This window comes from Salvelinus alpinus, chromosome 2, assembly GCF_045679555.1.
Source record: "Salvelinus alpinus chromosome 2, SLU_Salpinus.1, whole genome shotgun sequence".
NCBI lineage: Eukaryota > Metazoa > Chordata > Actinopteri > Salmoniformes > Salmonidae > Salvelinus > Salvelinus alpinus.
Window position 1 is genome coordinate 100,683,710 of NC_092087.1, and position 15,543 is coordinate 100,699,252.

Genomic DNA, 15,543 nt, shown 5'->3' on the forward strand with positions numbered 1-15,543 from the left:
AAAGGTGTTGACCCTCCACATCTCCACAAGTCCACTGGCCCAGCCGCTTTTAAATATCACCTGGGCAAGCACTTGACTGATTTCCTTATATGAAATGTAACTCAGTAAAATCTTTGAAATTGATGCATTTATATTTTTGTTCAGTGTAGTTAAATTACACGTAGTTCCCCAACACTGCCCATTTTGTTTACAGTCTTTGGTATGACTAATTTTTGTCCATTCTTTGTTATAAACCACCTGTTTTTTAGGGGGTAATACATGTTTACTCTGAGGAAGAGTTCCTTATCAGTAGGAAACACACCTTAGTCCCTTAAGTTTCACACTAAGCCTACATAACAAATGGCACACTATTCCCTATACAGTGCACTACAGAGCGCTATGGGCTAAAAACAACAAACTTCACTGGCTGCATTGTGAATGTGACTCAATAGCACCACCTACAGGACGATAGGGGAAACTACTGGCTGCGTTGTGAATGTGACTCAATAGCACCACCTACAGGACGATAGGGGAAAATACTGGCTGCATTGTGAATGTGACTCAATAGCACCACCTACAGGACGATAGGGGAAAATACTGGCTGCATTGTGAATGTGACTCAATAGCACCACCTACAGGACGATAGGGGAACTTAATTATTTCAAACTTAAGTTTTCACAGGATGAAACGCATTAGTAGAATACTTTAGTGTTATTTATTAAAATCAGATCAATACTCAGATAATAAAGAGACAAATCATTAAACTGTGTTTACCAGAGAATGTGTTCATTAGTACTGTAGTATAAACTCTGTTTTGCGTCCCTAATGGCACTCTATTTCCTATATAGTGCACTACTTTAGGCTCTGATCAACATTAGTGCACTATATAGGGAATAGGGGTGCCATTTGGGAATCATATTATATGATCAATATCAGATCGTGTACATTCTAATGGGTAGATGACATGACAGATATTTTACCATTAAGGCCATCACTACCTTCATATTCACATACGGTCCCAAATGGCACCCTATTCTATAAATAGTGCACTACTTTTAGCCAGAACCCTATGGGCCCTTGTCAAACGTAGTGCACTAAATTGGGTGTCATTCAGGACTCAGAATACAATTTTTTGTCAAACATCACATTCTCGGACACTTTAAAAGCTCATAGAGTAAACAACTGACGTTCTGCAAAAGGGAGAAATAGTGTAGGTCCTGAATGGTACCCTACTCCCTTTATAGTGCAGTCCAATTGACCAGAGCCCATAGTGGTGTCCCATTTGACCAGAGTGGATGGGGTCCCATTTGACCAGAGCCAATAGTGGTGTCCCGTTTGACCAGAGCCCATAGTGAATGGTCTCTCATTTGACCAGAGCCCATAATGAATGGTGTCCCATTTGACCAGAGCCCATAGTGAATGGTGTCCCGTTTGACCAGAGCCCACAGTGAATGGTGTCCCATTTGACCAGAGCCCATAGTGAATGGTGTCTCATTTGACCAGAGCCCATAGTGAATGGTGTCCCATTTGACCAGAGCCCATAGTGAATGGTGTCCCATTTGACCAGAGCCCATAGTGAATGGTGTCTCATTTGACCAGAGCCCACAGTGAATGGTGTCCCATTTGACCAGAGCCCATAGTGAATGGTGTCTCATTTGACCAGAGCCCACAGTGAATGGTGTCCCATTTGACCAGAGCCCATAGTGAATGGTGTCCCGTTTGACCAGAGCCCATAGTGAATGGTGTCCCGTTTGACCAGAGCCCACAGTGAATGGTGTCCCATTTGACCAGAGCCCATAATGAATGGTGTCCCGTTTGACCAGAGCCCATAGTGAATGGTGTCCCGTTTGACCAGAGCCCATAGTGAATGGTGTCCCGTTTGACCAGAGCCCATAGTGAATGGTGTCCCATTTGACCAGAGCCCACAGTGAATGGTGTCTCATTTGACCAGAGCCCATAGTGAATGGTGTCTCATTTGACCAGAGCCCATAGTGAATGGTGTCCCATTTGATGGTGTCCCGTTTGACCAGAGCCCATAGTGAATGGTGTCCCGTTTGACCAGAGCCCATAGTGAATGGTGTCTCATTTGACCAGAGCCCACAGTGAATGGTGTCCCGTTTGACCAGAGCCCATAGTGAATGGTGTCCCATTTGACCAGAGCCCACAGTGAATGGTGTCTCATTTGACCAGAGCCCATAGTGAATGGTGTCTCATTTGACCAGAGCCCATAGTGAATGGTGTCCCATTTGACCAGAGCCCATAGTGAATGGTGTCCCGTTTGACCAGAGCCCATAGTGAATGGTGTCCCGTTTGACCAGAGCCCACAGTGAATGGTGTCCCATTTGACCAGAGCCCATAGTGAATGGTGTCCCGTTTGACCAGAGCCCATAGTGAATGGTGTCCCATTTGACCAGAGCCCACAGTGAATGGTGTCCCATTTGACTAGAGCCCATAGTGACATCATGAAGCAGTAAAACCTCCCATCATGATCACAGTTCAGACACACAATGGCACGTTTCCAGTACTCTTATTTTGTAGTCCGCTTAGAGAGGACTTTTATTTTGAAGCCACCGCCACCCCTGTGTCTTCACTAGGAGATGATTGGACAGTGTCTCTCATGTGACACTCTTGGTGCCTCTTCAGCTGCCCTGACGCCGTGAACCCTTTCCCACACGCGCTACACAGGAACGGCCGCTCCCCTGTGTGTGTCCTCATATGTAGCTTCAGACTCCCCGGTGTGGTGAACCCCTTATCACAGACAGTACAAGGGTACGGCCTCTCTTTAGTGTGTGTGATCTGATGCACTTTCAGGTTGCCAGATTGGGCAAAACTGGTCCCACAAATGGCGCAGATGAATGGTTTCTCTCCGGTGTGTGTCCGCTGGTGGCTCTTCAGGTCTCCAGCACGCAAGAAGGTTCGGCCGCAGAAAGAACAGCAGAATGGTTTCTCTCCGGTGTGGGTTCTCTGGTGGGTTCGCAGGTTCCCCAGCTCCGTGAAGCTCTTAGATTGGAGACAGATAAACAAAGACACAAAAACAAAAATGAATGAGGGGAAGCATAGAAATATCGCACATATGACGTGTCTACCACTTATAAGACTTGCTTTCAAAGAGAATGGCAAATCTATAACTCGCATTTCTATCTGAAAACTGTTGGTTCCTACACAAAGCTACATAATGTAACTTTAATTGATACGCACCTTGCCACACTGGCAAATGTGGTAGGTCTTCTGCCCCGTGTGGAGCAGCTTGTGTTTTTTCAGGTCGTGGGCTCGGGAGAACCGTTTCCCGCACTCTGAGCATTGGTGTGGTTTCTCCTTGGTGTGTGTCTGCAGATGGGTCTTCAGGTTGCCGCGGATGGCGAACCCTTTACCGCATACGGAGCAGTGGTGGAGGTTCTCCCCTTTGTGTATCATCTGGTGGCACTTGAGTGACTTGTATCAAAATCAACATTTATTTAGATCATTACTTACAACAAAATGCAGTGCAAAGTGCTTCCCATACATAAATCAATAAACCGTGAGAAAGATAAAACAAAACAGCAGATGAGGAGTAAATAGATAAATTAAGACAGTAAAACAACAACGAACCTTGAAGTAGGAGAAGCTTTTCCCACAGTCATTGCAGTGATACGGTTTCTCCTCCCGGTGAGTCTGCTGGTGGTCTTTATAGTGGGCCAGCCGAGAGAAGCTTTTCTGACACTGGGAGCACTGGTACGGTTTCTCCCCTGTGAATAGAATAACTTCATTTTTTAAATAAAGTTTTTAAATCTCTGATTTAAACTGGTGTTGAGAACAACGCTGCAGAAGCGGGCGGCAGCGGAGTGAGGAGACGAAGAAACAGATAGGGGAGTTTCTCTCTGCGTTTAGTTATAATCAACTTAATGCAAAAATATATATATATTGTAATAAAATAAGCTAATGCAATTGAAGGCATGTATCAAATACTTGCTTAGACTGAAACTCCCAGTGTCACATCCAACCGTTGTACTAACTTAAAGCAATAGTCGTGTGGTCACCTAAATGATCATTTCAGCACCGATTTGATTGGGACAGCACCACCTCATTGCTTTAAGAAAAGTGTGGGTGACTCGTCTTGATAAATCAATTAACTAAATGGCAGATTTTTTTTTATTCGCTGAATCTCCGTTTGGATATTGGATAACAATTAGGCCGGGGAAATGTTAGAGAAGCGAGTGCTCATGATCATCTTGATTCTAGTTTGCGCATATATTAAGTCATCAGAACATTTTGCCAGCGTGTTATGTAGCTTAACAAGTGGATTCTGCTCTTCTCTGGCGTAGCAGCCTGTCCCCCTCCCAACCAAAAGCCTGTGTCTTGTCTGATAATCAGTCAATGAGATTTTATTCAACATAATCGCTGTCTGTACCCTGATCTCTCTTTTGACGAACATATCAAGACTGTTTCAAGGACAGCTTTATTCCATCTATGTAACATTGCAAAAATCAGACATTTTCTGTCCAAAAATGATGCAGAAAAATTTATCCATGCTTTTGTTACTTCTAGGTTAGACTACTGCAATGCTCTACTTTCCGGCTAACCGGATAAAGCACTAAATAAACTTCAGTTAGTGCTAAATACGGCTGCTAGAATCCTGACTAGAACCAAAAAAATTGATCATATTACTCCAGTGCTAGCCTCCCTACACTGGCTTCCTGTTAAGGCAAGGGCTGATTTCAAGGTTTTACTGTTAACCTACAAAGCATTACATGGGCTTGCGCCTACCTATCTTTCCAAGTTGGTCCTGCTGTACATACCTACACGTACGATACGGTTACAAGACGCAGTTGTCCCTAGAATTTCAAAGCAAACAACTGGAGGCAGGGCTTTCTCCTATAGATCTCAATTTTTATGGAATGGTCTGCCTACCCATGTGAGAGACGCAGACTCGGTCTCAACCTTTAAGTCTTTACTGAAGACGTATCTCTTCAGTAGGTCATATGATTGAGTGTAGTCTGGCCCAGGAGTGTGAAGGTGAACGGAAAGGCTCTGGAGCAACGAACCGCCCTTGCTGTCTCTGCCTGGCCGGTTCCCCTCTCTCCACTGGGATTCTCTGCCTCTAACCCTATTACAGGGGCTGAGTCACTGGCTTACTGGTGCTCTTTCATGCCGTCCCTAGGAGGGGTGCGTCACTTGAGTGGGTTGAGTCACTGACGTGATCTTCCTGTCTGGGTTGGCGCCCCCCCTTGGTTTGTGCCGTGGCGGAGATCTTTGTGGGCTATACTCGGCCTTGTCTCAGGATGGTAAGTTGGTGGTTGAAGATATCCCTCTAGTGGTATGGGGGCTGTGCTTTGGCAAAGTGGGTGGGGTTATATCCTTCCTGTTTGGCCCTGTCTGGGGGTATCATCGGATGGGGCCACAGTGTCTCCTGACCCCTCCTGTCTCAGCCTCCAGTATTTATGCTGCAGTAGTTTGTGTCAGGGGGGCTAGGGTCAGTTTGTTATATCTGGAGTAAGTATGCTCTCTCTAATGCTCTCCTTCTCTCTCTCGGAGGACCTGAGCCCTAGGACCATGCGTCAGGACTACCAGGCATGATGACTCCTTGCTGTCCCCAGTCCACCTGGCCTTGCTGCTGCTCCAGTTTCAACTGTTCTGCCTGCGGCTATGGAACCCTGACCTGTTCACCGGACGTGCTACCTGTCCCAGATCTGCTACCTGTCCCAGACCTGCTGTTTTCAACTCTAGAGACCGCAGCAGCGGTAGAGATACTCTTAATGATCGGCTATGAAAAGCCAACTGACATTTACTCCTGAGGTGCTGACCTGCTGCACCCTCGATAACTACTGTGATTATTATTATTTGACCATGCTGGTCATTTATGAACATTTGAACATCTTGGCCATGTTCTGTTATAATCTCCAGCCGGCACAGCCAGAAGAGGACTGGCCACCCCTCATAGCCTGGTTCCTCTCTAGGTTTTGGCCTTTCTAGGGAGTTTTTCCACCGTGGTTCTACACCTGCATTGCTTGCTGTTTTGGGGTTTTAGGCTGGGTTTCTGTACAGCACTTTGAGATATCAGCTGACGTACGAAGGGCTATATAAATACATTTGATTTGATTTGTACTGTGCCATCAGAAAGTATTCACACCCCTTGACTTTTTCCAAAATGTTACAGCTTGAATTTAAAAAACAGATTCAATTGAGATTGTGTCACTGGTCTACACACAATAACCCATAATGTCAAAGTGGAATTATGTTTTTAGACATTACAAATTAATACAAAATGAAAAGCTGAAATGTCTTGAGTCAATAAGAATTCAAACCCTTTGTTATGGTAATCCTAAATAAGTTTAGGAGTAAAAACGTGCTTATTAACAAGTCACATGGACTCAATCTGTGTGCACTAATAGTGTTTAAAATGATTTTTGAATGACTACCTCATCTCTGTATCCCACAAATACAATTATCTGTAAGGTCCTTCAGTTGAGCAGTGAATTTAAAACACAAATTCAACCACAAAGACCAGGGAGGTTTTCCAGCATAGAAGGGCACCTGGTGGTAGATGGGTAAAAATGTAAAAAAGCAGACATTGAATATCCCTTTGAGCCTTGTGAAGCTATCAATTACACTTTAGATGGTGTATCAATACACCCAGTCACTACAAAGATACAGGCGTCCTTCCTAACTCAGTTGCCGGAGAGGAAGGAAACCACTCAGGGATTTCAACACGAGGCCAATTGTGACTTTAAAACAGTTCCAGAGTTTAAATGCTGTGAAAGGAGAAAACGGAGAAATGACAGAGTGAAAAGAAGGAAGCCTGTAATGAATAAATATATTCTAAAACATGCATCCTGTTTGCAATAAGGCACTAAAGAAAAACTGAAACAAACTTTATGTCCTGAATACAAAGCGTTATATTTGGGGCAAATCCAACACAACACATCACTGAGTACCACTCTCCATATTTTCAAGTATTGTGGTGGCTGTATCATGTTATGGGTAATGCTTGTTATCGGCAAGGACTGGGGAGTTTTTTAGGATAAAAAGAAAAGGAATAGAGCTAAGCACAGGTAAAATCTGTGGAAAACTTGGTTCAGTCTGCTTTCCAACAGACACTGGGAGATAAATTCACCTTTCAGCAGGACAATAACCTAAAACACAGTTAAGGTTTTGACTTAAAATCGGCTTAAACTTGAAAATGGCTGTCTAGCAATGATCAACAAACTTGACAGAGCTTGAAGAATTTAAAAAAGAATAATGTGCAAATATTGTACAATCCAGGTGTGCTCTTAGAGGTTTACCCAGAAAAACTCGCAGCTGTAATCGCTACCAAAGGTGATGCTAACATGTATTGACTCAGGAGTGTGAATACTTATGTAAATGAGATATTTCTGCATTTCATTTTCAAAAACATGTTTTCACTTTGTCATTATGGGTAGATGGATTAAATTGGTTAATTTCTCACCCATTTAGACTGGTTTATATGTATAATCTGTCCACCATGGAGCTGTGAGAGTACGTCCTGTTTTATCTGTCTTAACGTAACTTCAATACAATCAATAATTCATTCATGTCATTGCACAGCAATCAAGCATTTTATTTTAAAATGAAATAACAAAAAGGGAGCCTTGAATAATTAAACAAATAAATAACTAGATTTTTCTGCCAAACATCTATTTGAATAAAAGCCCCGTGTTTGGAACGCATGTTTGATTAGTAAACAATTGGATCAGTTATGGGTCGACTTCGGATAGTTTTACAAGGTCCAGCGAGGCACATTAGCAGGGCAGTCACAGGGTGTATTTTGGATGTATCGGCAGTCACAGGGTGTATTTGGATGTATCGGCAGTCACAGGGTGTATTTTGGATGTATCGGCGTTAACAGATACCACTGGAATAAGGGCTTCTCCTGATACTGAGATGCTCTGCCTGTCGCGGTCTCGCGGATCATCATTCTCCCGAGGGCACTCAAGCCCTATTCCTATCGCGATTTTAAACATTTCAAATCATCCCGAAAAAAATAAAAAAAAGTTTCATCATGGCCACAAATTTCTCTGGCCCAGCCAATACTGGAATCCTGGCAGCTGCTGCGACAGAGAGAGAAACGTAGTGGGCTGAAAAGGTGGGCAGACTTCCATAGTTTCCCCCCCCTTAACACAGCAGACTTCCATAGTCCCCCCCCCCCCCCCCCCCTTAACAGCACGGCAAGCCTGAAACCGTCACGTTCGGGCTGAGAATGAGAACTCTACACAGAACACATACCAATGATATGGAAGACATATATACAAGATGAACATAAATACATTTTCATTTAAAAGCCGGTACAAAACGTTTAGTGTCTTCCTGAGAGATATAAACCTGAGAGGTAAAACGGCATATATTATATTAAATATATAATGGACCTGTGTGGATGCGCTGGTGGATCTTGAGGTTACCCTGCGCAGTGAAACCTTTCCCACACTATATAACTGACCTGTGTGGATGCGCTGGTGGATCTTGAGGTTACCCTGCGCAGTGAAACCTTTCCCACACTCTGAACACTGGAACGGCTTCTCTCCTGATAAACAGACGGAACGTTTCAATGTCACAAACAACAGATTTAAAAACCACATTGAGGCCCACTCAAAAGAGAGTTGAGAGACACTGATAACTTTTGTAGGCAATTATAAATATCAATATCTGTTATAATACATTACATCATATCATTAACATCATGTATTTTTATTTTATTTAACGAGGCAAGTCAGTTAAGAACAAATTCTTATTTACAATGACGGCCTACCGAGGAACAGAGGGTTAACTGCCTTGTTCAGAGGCAGAACGACAGATTTTTACCTTGTCAGCTCGGGGGGATTCGATCCAGCAACCATTTCGGTTACTGGCCCAACGCTCTAACCACTAGGCTACCTGCCTCCCCCTCAACAACAGCATCCCATGACATCATCCTCTATACACCTGGAAGGAGCACTACACCTGTGTGGGTCATCTGGTGTTTCTTCAGCCCTCCCACACTGGTGAAAGTCTTCCCACACTGGTGACAGACGTGGCTCAGCCTCTCTCCTAGGGATGAGTTAGAGGTACTGAGTCGATCAATAGCATCCATATATCGATTCCAACATCATGTAATCTAAAATAATACATTTAAGTGGTATTTCCCATCCATATATCGATTCCAACATTATGTAATCTAAAATAATACATTTAAGTGGTATTTTTCATCCATATATCGATTCGAACATCATGTAATCTAAAATAATACATTTAAGTGGTATTTCCCATTGCTAGACATGTTTTTTATTCAGCCCCCCAATAGATAGGTAAGCATGTACCACACATCTCTTACTATAATAATAATACATACAACTGTTAAAATGTGACTGACCCTCTCTCTTTTGTGGATACGGATTTATTTAGCATTTACATGAGCAGACCTCTACACTTCACAGCACTTCTACTCAGAGAAGTAGTCGACGTCACTAAAAATGGTCCCAAATCCATCAGAAGCATACTGTATGGTCTGGTGGATGTTGAGTTGTGATGTTATGGCAGGCATGATCTGGTGGATGTTGAGTTGTGATAATTGGCAGGCATGGTCTGGTGGATGTTGAGTTGTGATAATTGGCAGGCATGGTCTGGTGGATGTTGAGTTGTGATAATTGGCAGGCATGATCTGGTGGATGTTGAGTTGTGATAATTGGCAGGCATGATCTGGTGGATGTTGAGTTGTGATGTTATGGCAGGCATGGTCTGGTGGATGTTGAGTTGTGATGTTATGTTATGGCAGGCATACAGAAGTAGCTCATCCAAGTTGTCCTGAAGTTGGCGCTGTGGTGCAATAAGGCTTGAGCACCACCATGGCTGTTTACAGCTATATTCCATCTTGTAATAGTCTATGCCAAATACTGAAATGTAATAATAATCATTGTTCACAATAACCTGTGTGGATGGTGAGGTGCCTCTTCATGTCGTCTGAGCGTGAGAAACATTTCCCGCAGACGGAGCACTGATGGCGTTTCTCTCCGCTGTGGGTCTGCGTGTGCCTCTTCAGGCTCCCCACGGTGAGGAAGGTCTTGCCACACTGGGAGCAGGGGTGTGGTTTCTCCACGGCACTCTGAGCGTTCGAACTCTGTTCATTCTCCCCATCTAAACTGTCTGTGTCCGAGTTGGCGCCCCCTCCTGTTTCCGTGACAACACTACAGGTTAAATACTGTAAGAGACCGTATGTACCTCTTATGATCAATGTTCTCCTACGTAACACTATAAACTATCAAAGTGGATACAACCAAAGATTTATCATCCCCATGAATGGTTATTGTGGTCTGTGATTACCTAAGTTGGTCTCATCCCCGCCACCTCCCTCCTCCTCTGCATCTCTTTCAACAATAGCAAGCCCTGTTAAAATACAGAATCACATGAATAGAACCGGTAATATCCATCAGAACCTCTACAACAGTCCAGCACAGGTAACCAGGCAACCAGGCAACCGGGGGTCTGAGTACCTGCTGATGTTTATTATTTCTGTCAATCAATCAGTGTTTGATATAGACACGGGTAACCAGGAGTGTACAATAATGAGTGCAGAAGGTTAGGCGCCCAGAGGACTCTCTCCCCACCCATTCTAGCTAGCTACTGTCCTGCTACTACCCAGAGGACTCTCTCCCACCCCATTCCAGCTAGCTACTGTCCTGCAACTACCCAGAGGACTCTCTCCCACCCCATTCTAGCTAGCTACTATCCTGCTACTACCCAGAGGACTCTCTCGCACCCCATTCCAGCTAGCTACTGTCCTGCTACTACCCAGAGGACTCTCTCCCACCCCATTCTAGCTAGCTACTGTCCTGCTACTACCCAGAGGACTCTCTCCCACCCCATTCCAGCTAGCTACTGTCCTGCTACTACCCAGAGGACTCTCTCCCACCCATTCTAGCTAGCTACTGTCCTGCTACTACCCAGAGGACTCTCTCCCACCCATTCCAGCTAGATACGGTCCTGCTACTACCCAGAGGACTCTCTCCCCACCCATTCCAGCTAGCTCCTGTCCTGTTACTATCCAGAGGACTCTCTCCCACCCCATTCCAGCTAGCTACTGTCCTGTTACTACCCAGAGGACTCTCTCCCCACACATTCCAGCTAGCTACTGTCCTGCTACTACCCAGAGGACTCTCTCCCACCCATTCCAGCTAGCTACTGTCCTGTTACTACCCAGAGGACTCTCCCCACCCATTCCAGCTAGCTACTGTCCTGCTACTACCCAGAGGACTCTCGACCACCCATTCCAGCTAGCTACTGTCCTACTACTACCCAGAGGACTCTCCCCACCCATTCTAGCTAGCTACTGTCCTGCTACTACCCAGAGGACTCTCCCCACCCATTCTAGCTAGCTACTGTCCTGCTACTACCCAGAGGACTCTCTCCCCACCCATTCCAGCTAGCTACTGTCCTGCTACTACCCAGAGGACTCTCTCCCACCCCATTCCAGCTAGCTGCTGTCCTGCTACTACCCAGAGGACTCTCTCCCACCCCATTCCAGCTAGCTACTGTCCTACTACTACCCAGAGGACTCTCCCCACCCATTCTAGCTAGCTACTGTCCTGCTACTACCCAGAGGACTCTCTCCCCACCCATTCCAGCTAGCTACTGTCCTGCTACTACCCAGAGGACTCTCTCCCACCCCATTCCAGCTAGCTGCTGTCTTGCTACTACCGAGAGGACTCTCTCCCACCCCATTCCAGCTAGCTACTGTCCTACTACTACCCAGAGGACTCTCCCCACCCATTCTAGCTAGCTACTGTCCTGTTACTACCCAGAGGACCCTCTCCCACCCCATTCCAGCTAGCTACTGTCCTACTACTACCCAGAGGACTCTCCCCACCCATTCTAGCTAGCTACTGTCCTACTACTACCCAGAGGACTCTCCCCACCCATTCTAGCTAGCTACTGTCCTGCTACTACCCAGAGGACTCTCTCCCCACCCATTCCAGCTAGCTACTGTCCTACTACTACCCAGAGGACTCTCCCCACCCATTCTAGCTAGATACTGTCCTACTACTACCCAGAGGACTCTCTCCCACCCCATTCTAGCTAGCTACTGTCCTGCTACTATCCAGAGGACTCTCTCCCACCCCATTCCAGCTAGCTACTGTCCTGCTACTACCCAGAGGACTCTCTCCCACCCCATTCTAGCTAGCTACTGTCCTGCTACTACCCAGAGGACTCTCTCCCACCCCATTCTAGCTAGCTACTGTCCTGCTACTACCCAGAGGATTCTCTCCCACCCCATTCCAGCTAGCTACTGTCCTGCTACTACCCAGAGGACTCTCTCTCCACCCATTCCAGCTAGCTACTGTCCTACTACTACCCAGAGGACTCTCCCCACCCATTCTAGCTAGCTACTGTCCTGCTACTACCCAGAGGACTCTCCCCACCCATTCTAGCTAGCTACTGTCCTGCTACTACCCAGAGGACTCTCTCCCACCCCATTCTAGCTAGCTACTGTCCTGCTACTACCCAGAGGACTCTCCCCACCCATTCTAGCTAGCTACTGTACTACTACTACCCAGAGGACTCTCTCCCCACCCATTCTAGCTAGCTACTGTACTACTACTACCCAGAGGACTCTCTCTCCACCCATTCCAGCTAGCTACTGTCCTACTACTACCCAGAGGACTCTCCCCCACCCCATTCCAGCTAGCTACTGTCCTACTACTACCCAGAGGACTCTCTCCACCCATTCCAGCTAGTTACTGTTCTGCTACTACCCAGAGGACTCTCTCCCACCCCATTCCAGCTAGCTACTGTCCTACTACTACCCAGAGGACTCTCTCCCACCCCATTCCAGCTAGCTACTGTCCTACTACTACCCAGAGGACTCTCTCCCACCCCATTCCAGCTAGCTACTGTCCTGCTACTACCCAGAGGACTCTCTCCACCCATTCCAGCTAGCTACTGTCCTGCTACTACCCAGAGGACTCTCTCCACCCATTCCAGCTAGCTACTGTCCTACTACTACCCAGAGGACTCTCTCCCACCCCATTCCAGCTAGCTACTGTCCTACTCACCCGACTTCACTGCTGCTCCTTCCTCCTGATCCATGTCCACTTTCACAACGTTATGCCCTGGTGGAGAACACAAGATACAGTACTGAAAACAGACAGTAGTGATGAATAGACTAGCCTGACTGAAAACAGACAGTAGTGATGATGAAAGTACCATCACTATGAATAGACTAGTCTGATTGAAAACAGACAGTAGTGATGAATAGACTAGCCTGACTGAAAACAGACAGTAGTGATGATGAAAGTACCATCACTATGAATAGACTAGTCTGATTGAAAACAGACAGTAGTGATGAATAGACTAGCCTGACTGAAAACAGACAGTAGTGATGATGAAAGTACCATCACTATGAATAGACTAGTCTGATTGAAAACAGACAGTAGTGATGAATAGACTAGTCTGATTGAAAACAGACAGTAGTGATGAATAGACTAGCCTGACTGAAAACAGACAGTAGTGATGAATAGACTAGCCTGACTGAAAACAGACAGTAGTGATGAATAGACTAGCCTGACTGAAAACAGACAGTAGTGATGAATAGACTAGCCTGACTGAAAACAGACAGTAGTGATGAATAGACTAGCCTGACTGAAAACAGACAGTACTGATGAATAGACTAGCCTGACTGAAAACAGACAGTAGTGATGAATAGACTAGCCTGATTGAAAACAGACAGTAGTGATGAATAGACTAGCCTGACTGAAAACAGACAGTAGTGATGAATAGACTAGCCTGACTGAAAACAGACAGTAGTGATGAATAGACTAGTCTGAGTGAAAACAGACAGTAGTGATGAATAGACTAGCCTGACTGAAAACAGACAGCAGTGATGAATAGACTAGCCTGACTGAAAACAGACAGCAGTGATGAATAGACTAGCCTGACTGAAAACAGACAGTAGTGATGAATAGACTAGCCTGACTGAAAACAGACAGCAGTGATGAATAGACTAGCCTGACTGAAAACAGACAGTAGTGGTGAATAGACTAGCCTGACTGAAAACAGACAGTAGTGATGAATAGACTAGCCTGACTGAAAACAGACAGTAGTGATGAATAGACTAGCCTGACTGAAAACAGACAGTAGTGATGAATAGACTAGTCTGACTGAAAACAGACAGTAGTGATGAATAGACTAGCCTGACTGAAAACAGACAGTAGTGATGAATAGACTAGCCTGACTGAAAACAGACAGTAGTGATGAATAGACTAGCCTGACTGACAACAGACAGTAGTGATGAATAGACTAGCCTGACTGAAAACAGACAGTAGTGATGATGAAAGACCATCAGCACTATGAATAGACTAGCCTGACTGCCAGTCTGTTTCTGCGCTCTTGTCAAATCACACTCCATAAGGAGTTGGCAATATAGGGGAAACAGACTGGCAGTCAGGCTATGAATAGGCTACACAGCACACAGTAGAGTTTATTGTAGCCCAATATTGACTGACTCAACACCTGAACTTACCAGAGTCTACATCTTCACTATCCTCTTCATCAGCCTCCTCCTCGTCATTACCATCATCATCTTTGACAGCCACCCTGAGTTCCAGTGTTGGACTGCAGTCCTCCAGCTTCCCTGACGCCATCTCTGGACCTCGCAGGGAGCTTCTCTGAGCCGGATCACTAGTATCCGGGGATTCCGGATCACACATGGTGCCACAGTCTTAAATATGTAGAGGACATTGGAGATATAAGATCGATCGAGCTATTCAGAAAACATACGGACGTCTAGCTATCTAACATCGTTATTGTATCAGATATGAGTCTAAGCTTGCTAGTTCACTGCTTGCAGAACATTGGAGCAAAAACAACAACGGTCACTGGTCTAGTTAAGGTTAGCTAGTTACTGAGACGGGAATAGCCTTCACATGTTGTAGATTATACATCGGCTGTGGCTACTGACTAGGTGGAGGACGTGAAAAAATGCCATAGACGCAACCTAGCTAGCTCGACTTGACGCTTCCCTGGCTGGTAGTCGTTCTACACAGCGGCTAGCATTCGCTACCGATACGTCTGGTAGTAGCTTAAACACTGATATAGCATGTTGGGTACACATTTATAAAGATTACCTCGGATAGGTGTTCTTCAATTATTTGACATGGAGGAGGGTCGGAGAATCCAACTGTAAACTTCCACCTTTATGAGGAAAAAGGTTTGTTCACGAGCATCACGTATGCGCAGTCATTGCGCTTCTCTCACTCTGGTTTGTTTTTATTATTATTTATTTGTATTTAACCTTTATTTAACTAGGCAAGTCAGTTAAGAACAAATTATTATTTACAATGACGGCCTACTAGTCGGTAGAGCAGTATACTATTCGGCGTACAGTAGTATTGGTGTAAAAAGGAGATACATTTAGCAGATGCTCTTATCCAGAGCGATTTACAGGCGCAATTAGGCAGGACTTCTTGACTTTTTATTTAAATCTATGACATTTCTAGAAAATGAATGTGTCTAAACTACTTGGTAAGCTCAACATTTTTAAATGTCTTTAATTTTAAGGATTATTGTACTGCTGGATAGGCCTCATCTTGGACAACTGAAATA

At 45.1% G+C, this 15,543-nt stretch overlaps 1 protein-coding gene across 2 annotated transcripts; it reads right to left on the bottom strand.

Annotated features, from left to right (window-relative positions):
- Window positions 1–675: 675 nt before the first annotated feature.
- LOC139546265 (zinc finger protein 436-like) lies at window positions 676–15,201 on the bottom strand. Of its 2 annotated transcripts, none has more exons than XM_071354425.1 (10): window positions 15,066–15,201; window positions 14,462–14,659; window positions 12,996–13,052; window positions 10,267–10,329; window positions 9,874–10,113; window positions 8,911–8,997; window positions 8,411–8,494; window positions 3,568–3,704; window positions 3,178–3,411; window positions 676–2,979 (listed from the first exon to the last, which is right to left on the bottom strand). In XM_071354425.1, exons 2-10 carry the CDS (start codon window positions 14,646–14,648, stop codon window positions 2,536–2,538), a joined length of 1,533 nt encoding a protein of 510 aa, XP_071210526.1. In that variant the 5' UTR covers window positions 14,649–14,659; window positions 15,066–15,201; the 3' UTR covers window positions 676–2,535. The 2 variants fall into 2 exon arrangements, with proteins under 2 accessions (XP_071210526.1, XP_071210533.1); XM_071354432.1 differs by having other exon boundaries at window positions 14,462–14,619; window positions 15,066–15,200.
- Between the last annotated feature and the right edge of the window lie 342 nt (window positions 15,202–15,543).